Source organism: Cystoisospora suis (assembly GCF_002600585.1).
Source record: "Cystoisospora suis strain Wien I chromosome Unknown contig_3232, whole genome shotgun sequence".
NCBI classification, from domain to species: Eukaryota; Apicomplexa; class Conoidasida; order Eucoccidiorida; family Sarcocystidae; genus Cystoisospora; species Cystoisospora suis.
In genome coordinates this window covers 9,463-18,021 of record NW_027156027.1, presented here as the reverse complement: position 1 = coordinate 18,021, position 8,559 = coordinate 9,463, and the positions used below count along the sequence as shown (strand labels likewise).

The 8,559-nt window shown below is 43.3% G+C and overlaps 3 protein-coding genes across 3 annotated transcripts in view; 2 read left to right on the top strand and 1 right to left on the bottom strand.

Moving 5' to 3' along the window:
- The window catches only part of CSUI_006396 (uncharacterized protein), a 2,548-nt gene extending 2,214 nt beyond the window's left edge, over positions 1 to 334 (top strand). Inside the window, exon 4 of the mRNA XM_068066556.1 lies at positions 22 to 334. Coding sequence (XP_067921471.1) covers positions 22 to 182 — 161 coding nt within the window. The 3' untranslated portion in view covers positions 183 to 334. The remainder of the gene's footprint in view (positions 1 to 21) is intronic.
- A 54-nt stretch (positions 335 to 388) lies between these two features.
- On the top strand, positions 389 to 883 carry CSUI_006395 (uncharacterized protein). The gene has a single exon (XM_068066555.1). The coding sequence runs from the start codon at positions 504 to 506 to the stop codon at positions 672 to 674; it is 171 nt and encodes a 56-aa protein (XP_067921470.1). The 5' UTR covers positions 389 to 503; the 3' UTR covers positions 675 to 883.
- A 1,274-nt stretch (positions 884 to 2,157) lies between these two features.
- Positions 2,158 to 8,559, bottom strand: part of CSUI_006394 (triose-phosphate isomerase tpi-ii) — an 8,403-nt gene continuing 2,001 nt past the window's right edge. The window contains exons 4-9 of the mRNA XM_068066554.1: positions 7,849 to 7,914; positions 7,076 to 7,151; positions 6,349 to 6,410; positions 5,329 to 5,452; positions 4,313 to 4,407; positions 2,158 to 3,595 (exon numbers count right to left, since the gene is read on the bottom strand). Of these exons, the coding sequence (XP_067921469.1) occupies positions 3,500 to 3,595; positions 4,313 to 4,407; positions 5,329 to 5,452; positions 6,349 to 6,410; positions 7,076 to 7,151; positions 7,849 to 7,914 (519 nt within the window). The 3' untranslated portion in view covers positions 2,158 to 3,499. The remainder of the gene's footprint in view (positions 3,596 to 4,312; positions 4,408 to 5,328; positions 5,453 to 6,348; positions 6,411 to 7,075; positions 7,152 to 7,848; positions 7,915 to 8,559) is intronic.

Here is an 8,559-nt window from a genome sequence, read left to right as displayed (position 1 = left end):
CTTTCTTTTCTTTCTTTGTAGGTCGGCTAGTCCAGCAGAAATCTTTCCTTGATGAAGACATGAGAAAAGCTCTAACTGCTGTATTGCGTAGACTGGATCTATTTGAAAGGAGGAGCGAAGACAAAGTCTCTGTAAACACACCAAGAGAAGCCTCTCGGTCTATCAGCTCTATAGACGGATGACAGAAACGTGCCTCAGCTCATCCCTCCTCCACATGCGTTCAAACACCTCCTCTCATACGTACCTAAATAGCCGAACAGTATTATCAAGTGTCTACGTGTCTACTCACTCAAGGCGGATTGAGAAATAGAGTACATATACACATATATACATATACGCAGATATATAAGTACATGCATATATCTAAATATAGATATATGTATGTATAGGAGAGTTTTAGTCAACCTTGTGGTGTCTGAGAACGACTGTGGGGCCAGGGGTTTCGAGCTGTGTACATAGAGGAGAGATTGTAGAAGAACAGAAAAGAGCTGGTGTTGCCGACGATGAAAGAAAGAGAACGGCGGGTTAAAGTGAGAGAGGAAGAGAGAGTGAAAAGAGAGAGGGCGACGAAGAAGAGAACGTGTTTTTTCTTTTCCGAAGAAGATACGAAGTTTGGTGCTGTGAAACAAGAATCAAGAGAAGAATCCATCGTGTACACCGACAAAGATAGGTAGGCGCACAGTCTATCTCTTTATCCATCTACCGTGAATGTATCGGTGTGTCGATCTGCCTTTCTTGTCCAGTCCGTACACCCTAGCTAGCTTTCCATACCCCATCTCTCTATACACATAGCAACACCTGTCAATGTGAGCGGTTAAACAATGCGACATATCTTGTTAAGAAGGTCTTCTTCAGATCAAATGCGATAATTCATTGCTGTCTTCCCAAGAAGAACTCTCTTCCTTGTTTTTCTCTCTTGTTGATAAAGACGTTTTCTTTTCTTTGGACAGGGACAGATTCCCTTTTGTTTCAACAGTTCCTTTCAGCAAGAGAGAGATAGTTCATACTCCACCTTTTGCACTGCATTCAAGCTGAGCGAGTGAGGTAGCGATATCGCCAGTGTGTTTCTATTGGTCGTCAAATATCTATCTATCTATCTACCTATATTCATCTACCTATCTATATTTATACAGGTATCGTAGTTATAGACATGCACTCGTGGAGCCTTTTCCTAGGAGAAGTCTCTCTTCACTATTCTACACCAGGCTTACACAAATCTTGTCTAAGCAAAACCTCCTGCTAAATCTATACGGGAAGCCTTTCTCTGGTACACGCTCCTCAGAGAGAAGTCACTAGGCAGCATGCAACCGGGGGATCGAGCTCTCAGAGATAAAAGTAAAGAGAGACGACAAGGTATGGTCATGCTGCGTCTATACATCTACAGCTGACGACGTCCATATATATATATATATGACGTCGTAAGAAAGGAGAGGCAAGGAAAGCCAAGGGCAGAGGTAACATACAGTTCAGATTTACCAGACATCAGTCGAATGATAGTAAGAATGGTAGGAGTGCATCTATCACTTATGCATGCACATAAATACAGTACCCGTAGTAGAAGCCACGCTGGGTATCGTGTATTGCTTACATACAGGTATGAGAGATAGAAGGCATGTATCTCAGGATTCTAGAAGGTGTCATGATAAAGAGGGGAATTATTTCTACTTGACTTTTTCAGAACGATGGGAGCGAGCGCGGGAGGAGGGAGAACCAGCGCTTGTTCACCCCTCCTCCCCCCGTCTCTCCCCCGTTTCTCACAGCATGCTGCTGCCCTCGTCACCGGAGTGTACGTACACAGGACATTATGATGGGTCAGTCACCAACACGGATGGCGTCGCCGGTTTTGTTTCTTCACGTAAACAAAAAGACTTTACAGAGAAAGAAAACAGACAGAGAACAATAGGTTTCGCTGTAGGTTCAGACATGTTGGTGAAGACGGGTCCTTTAGAGAGAGGGTTTGATAGAAAACAACTCGGCACGAAGAGAGTTCTTTCCTGCTTTTCGTTCTCGGGTTTTTCCCTGAGGTGTGTCTATACACTCCAGAGGTGATGAAAAGAAAACGTATTCTTACCTACATTGAAGCGCAATGTGTTGTTAGTCTGCGTATCTCTGAGAAGGCTTCGGTTTTGCGTAACTTTTGAGAGAAAGAAGTTTTCTTTTCCGAGCAAAACATGAAGGTCAGCAAGCTTCTAGAGAGAGAGAAAAGAACGTTTTCACTCTGCACTCTCAAAGAGATGTTGTTCTTTACAACAGAACCACAGGTAGAAAGAGCAAGAGGAGATTCACTCTTCTCCTCATCTCTCCTTCTTGCATATTCTTTGATGAGGAACAGAAGGAAGAATCACACGAGGAAACAAGAAAACTGTGACATGCATGCGTCTGTCACTCATACAATAGGTGTACGTACAGCAGAAAAAAACAAGAAGAATTGGAGACGAAGAACAACCATAACTAGAGACCTAGGAAGAACGAACAAGCAGGAGAGGGTAAGAAGTGTAGATACAGCTACAAGAAGAGCAACAAAAAGTGATCTGCATGCATCTGAAGAAACACATGCTGTCGTTGGATCAGTGCGAATGGTAGCGCCTCTCCCCCCCCCTCTGATTACTACGAGATGAGAAAGAACTTACAGATATCTCTCCGAGGGACCCTCAAGGACAAAACCACACGGAAAAGAGGCAAGAAAAGGGGAGAACTTGAGATATTCGCTGCCGTCTACCAAGCGGAGAAGACTCTCTCCAGCCAGGCATGTATACGTAAACTTGAGGTGTTGGATTCATACAGGGCAGCTCTTACACCTTAAAACAAGAAAACTTTGAAAAAGGAACACAAAGATGGACCGCGTGTACACCTAGACGGAGTGTACGCACACCCCCAAGGTGGAGTGTATCTACACCTAGGGTGGAGTGTACGTACATCCCAAACATGGAGTGTGTGTACACCTAAGACGGAGTGTATGTACACTTCCGTGTCTGAGTTTAGGATCCTTCTTCACGCGTCCCTCGTCCCATATCATGTCTGTGATGCCTCTCCACATTAGAGAAAAGCAGAACTTCCTGTACATCATACTTTTTCCAGGGATCATACCTATGTGTACGTACACGTACGAAAAGCGCGTGGATATCAAATGGTTCTCCAGAGTCGCAAGAAGACAGACTTAGCTACACACGCACAGATGTAAACGGATAAATGCCAACCAAACGATCTCCCGTTCACAAATATGGAGTAGACACGGCTATCTACGTACTCGGCTAGCGACCCTAGGATTGGATAATACACCTTGTATGCACACACCAACATAGACGCCGTGTATGCTGCTATACACAACGAAATCCTTCAAAAAGAAGTCCGGACATAAGCCTACAGACATATGTATATATATATATAGATATATTTATAGGCCTAGATGCGGACAGCTTCATGCAGGTGTGTGTTGGGAAGCAAGCAGAGTGATAGGAAGCGACGAAGGCTTTCTTTTTCGTTTTCTTTCTTTCTTTCTTTATTTGCGTGCAGCCGCGATGATATCGTGGAAGTCTTTCGTTAAGGAGGCACCACCAACGAGGAAGCCATCGACGTCTTCACCTCCAAACAACTCCTGAGAAATACAAAGAAAACCACATCTCCTGTGCTTGCTACCCCTGACTATATTTATCTGTCTAGCTATCCTTCTTATCTGTCTACCTACCTTTAGTCTATCTATCTATCTATCTATCTGAGAAGGGCATTCTCCTGTATGTGTGTGACCCCACGTGGCTCTCTAAGATACATACCACTCCACTGTGCACATACACTTCGTCGTGTAGAGATAGAGTGTGCAGTGTATCTACACGTGAAACCCGGCGCTGTTCCGGAGATTGCCTTCATATTCATCTCTCGACTCCTTTCAGACTGAGAGATCAAAATGACTCCTTCAGGCGCTCTCGAAAGCACCCTAGTCAGATTAACGACACAAAGCCGTGTACAGTTACGAACCGGAATAGATACACAAACAAGAAAGATTTCCTCCTGCGCAGCACTACGAATGCATCCCTTCTGTCCAATTATCGATCGGTCTCTTGATCTGACGCGAAACACAGCTCCCTCCTTAACAGAAAGCATACAGATTTAATACAGATATACCTTGACGGTCTTGCTGGGATTCTAGGAAGGGGATTATCGAGAATCTATGCGACACCCCAAAGAAGGTGGAAAAATACCTAAGTCAATGTATGTATACAGAATTATATATAGGTATAGATATCTACATAACTTGTCCCAGACGAGCTATCTGCTAGAACTAAGAAGAAGAGAGAGGGAAGGAGAGTTTGATTACCTTAGCATTGTTGCCTTTAACAGATCCACCGTAGATAATGCGAATGCTCTCAGCGACAGCTGGAGAAACAGACCTCCTCATCCATGATCGAATTTCTGTAGGACACACATTCTCGCTCTTCTTTTAATTATTCTCTTCAGTAAAGTCGCGTCATATCACAGGCGGACACCCCCCAACCATGCGTATCTATCCAACTGTCATCAAACCAATCACATCCCGGACATCCCCGTATATCTAAAGATACATATATACATATATATATGTGTAGATATATGTTTATATACATACAAATGTGCAGATCTCTCTCTTTCTGTACATATACATGCATCTACATATACAAGCACATATGTACATGTACATGCAAATGTCTACAGCTCTCTCTCTGTACAATGTATACACATATGCAGAGAGCTCGTCTTGCGGATGGTATAAAGCACCAAGAAAACAAGAGTATTCTCGTCTAGAATCTACCAGGACGCGTTTCTCCCTCGACGTCCCCTACAGCTTTCTCCAACTCATTCAATCTATCTACAGGAATATCTTTACACACTTCGGGAATCGTTTTGCTCGACAGAAAGCTCCGAAGTTGCTTGATATGAGCGGTCACCTCTAAGGAGGATTGAAGATCTCAACGCTAGGACACAGCCTCCTGATATAGTAGAGGAATCTATACGGAAAATCTATATATATATATGTATGTATCAGGCCTATACCCGCAGATCGGATACGTATACAGACGAACAATGAAGCAGACTGAAAGACGTAAGAGATAGGTAGATAGGCAGAGACACTACGCCCTATAGGTCGGTCCTCGAAAGACGTATATCAGGTACTATATATATGTATATATCTATATGTAGTTGATACGCATATGTATACATAGTGGTAACAGATGGTGAAGAGTCAGAAAAGAAGATAGTCGATGCACGCTCTTATACACATGCATCTATGTACATAGAGAGATAAAAGACAGGGCCGATTCTCCGAGAGAGAATGAGGAAAGAGGAAGATCTTACGTTGATGTGTTTCCTGAGCCAGCTGGGGTGTAGCTGTCTTTCCGGTGCCGATAGCCCATACAGGCTCGTAAGCGATAACGATGGATTCCCACTCCTTATCACTACTTATCACTCCGCGAACAGCCTAGCTCATGACGAAAGAGAAAGAAGAGAAATTAACAAAGAAAGAAAAGGAGAGATCACTCTTCTCTCAGGAGAACTTCAGTCCCCACCTGTGTGAAGAGCGGACTTTAAGAGAAAGAGAAAAGAAGATCTACGCGATGATTAGTGAAAAGATTCCATCTACGCCCTTCTACATGAAAGCTTAGGCTCTTCTCTTCCTTGCTTCAGCGGCTAGGAAAGACAGAAAGAAAGAAGCAGAGATACTTGTATGCGACCGTTCATCTATCTCTTTATCTATAGAGAGAAATGTAAGTCTTACAGATATATCAAGACATTCGTTGAGTGCTGCAGTACACAAGTCGAGGCCTTTCCTATGTCGCCTAAACATGTTCTTTCTTTCTTTCGAGGGGGGAAGATCTAGATGAGGTATAGACACATGTGTCTACATCTCAACAAGGTGAGAATTAGCGAATGAAAATATCTTTACCTATAGGTATCTGTCTATGTATCTATGTACCTGCCTGTTTCTCACCTATGTACAGGGATTGGTATGAAAAGAAAGAAGCACATCATAAGAATGAAAAGATTCTCCAGAGACAAGTCGGGCAAACGACGGGAAACAACACCCGAAAGACATCCACTAAGATGAAGAGGAGACAACGCCTAAGTAAAGAAGGCCACGCTGAGACAGAGACAGAGAAGAAGGGACGGTAAGATACGAGGCTAGTAAGGCTTGGAAAAGTAAAGAGATCCCCGAAGAAATAAAAATGCAACACTACAGCAAAACCGAAAAGAACACAAGAGAAAAGCGAAGGAAAGAAAGAAAAGAGGAATTCCGATCGTGACCCAAGCTAAAGTGTAAAGAAAAGATGGGGGTGTATCTGGGCTTTGGAGTTCCTCTCACATTCTTGTGTTTACCTCGAGCTGACTTGCTAAGACTTTCTCTGTCTCTCCACCCTCACGTTCTTGTAGCGTCTCTCCTGAGAGAAGAGAAAGAGGGACAAAAGAACATGACTGCATGCGTTCATCTTCTCATGGGAGATCAGAGCTTAGAAGAGAGATCTACACTAGAGTGATAGGGACAAAGGATATTCTACAGAAGTCATGAAACTACTGTGACACACCCTCCCCTTCTCTTCTAATGGGCTTGCTTTATGCTCTAAAGTAGAATACTTTCAATTGCCTGTCGACTCGATAGAGAGGTTCAAAACAGCTGCATATAATGCGATGCTACAACTCCCCCAACTTACATAGGCCCAGTGGGGACGCCAATTCAAGAGAGAGAGAAAAGCAAAGAAGAAAAAAGACAGCGGGAGATGCCGCAAGAGTAGGAGAGAGAGAGAGAAGACGAGAGGAAGAAGAGAGAAGGTGCTGTGAGGGCAGGAAGAAAAAGGGGGAAAATGTTGAAGAGAGCCCATTCAAGGAGATCTTGTTTCTCAAGACCGAAAGTTCGCTGGGCTGTGGCATCGAGAGAAAGACAGAAGATATTGTAGATACCCTATGAGTGATAGGTAGAGAGTGCACATGCATATAAAAGACTAATGTGGAAAGTATGGAGACTGTTTAGAGAGAAGAACCACAAGAAGACGAGAAGGCTTTCTCCCACAGCCACAGCAAGAAGAGGAGAGAAAAAGAAGCTTCTTACCAACACAGAGAATAACCTTCAGGCCTTCGTTCAAAGCAGCTCGGACTTTCTTCGCTACCACCTCATCCGATTCACCCTTTCAAGAGAGAAAACAAAGACAAGAAGAGAATGAACGTGGAAAGACACATCGAAGTTTATTCGTCTACAACATCAGAACAAAGAAAGAAAGAGGAGATGTCTTCCCTGCTAGGAGCAACATGTCTCTATCTCTCTCTACACTTTAGCTGTTTTGAATAATGAAGGTTTCTTCTTTTCTCCCCTCTGTTGTGTATTCTTCTGCGTTGGCTAAGAGGTCGAGGGAGAGGAAAGAGAGTAGTGTTACATATAGACACTATACACATATGTATAAGAGGGGAAAAAACAGGTGGGCAAATCTTCAGCTAACTAGCATGGTCGATGAAGGAGAAAGAAAGAGCAATCATATTTTAAGAAAGGAAGCTGTCCCACAGGCTTGGAGCCTCTCAAACGGCTACCAACATAAGGAGATTTCGACCTATGACGACGATTCTGATGGACTTCTATAGGTGGAATATATAGACATATACGGATCTTGTACGCATGCTATAGCTACTGACCTCTTGGACAAGTACAGATTTCATATGGAGACAGGCAGATAGATAGATAGATAGACGCATAGAGAGGTAGGAGATTGAGAGATGGATAGAGAAATAGATAGACGGACAGATATACAAACAGGTGTGCGAGGACTATACAGAAGATACGTAAGAACAGGGCTATTCTTTCTTTCGGTGTCTGTACACTCGAGAGCCTACCAGCTGTCCTCCGAAACCAGCACGTCTCTCACTATGCCCCAGCAGCACCCAGGGGATGTTCTTCTCCTATTGAAGAGCCAGAGGAAAAGAAAAGACATGCTAGATACAGCCAGGAAAGGAAATTTCTTTCTCAAGAAGTAAGACGACCCCCCCGGGTCTACATCTCCTGATTCTTCTTCTTCTTTGTGCGCAGCTCATGTCGACTTACAAGAAATGCAGATCGCAACGAATGCAAAGCCATAGATAAAGAGAGAAGGAGGAATACGTATCTCGTGGTGTTTCTGCATCTCGAGCCCCTACATATGTATACTATGTACACAGTTGTAGGATCATTAATGTAGACAGTCTTGGCTTATGTCTGAATGTGCTTATATACCTAGCGAGGACATCTATGTCATACGGCTATCCGTTTAATGCCTACATACATCGAACATCCCTCTATACCTATACATGATATTTCTATAGAGAGAGAGGGAGAGTGTATCTATGTATGTTAGTTTGGACCTTGGAAAGCAAGATAGCATGCTAGCTAGTCATGAACAAGAGGGGAGAGCCGAGATCTACAGAAAGAGTCTTGATGAATGAAAAGGGCGCGTCTCCTATAACCCTAACAAAGCGAATGTCTACAAATGGTATTCATATATTCACACGGATACATACACACATACACGCACACATATATATACATATATACATAGATATATGTACATG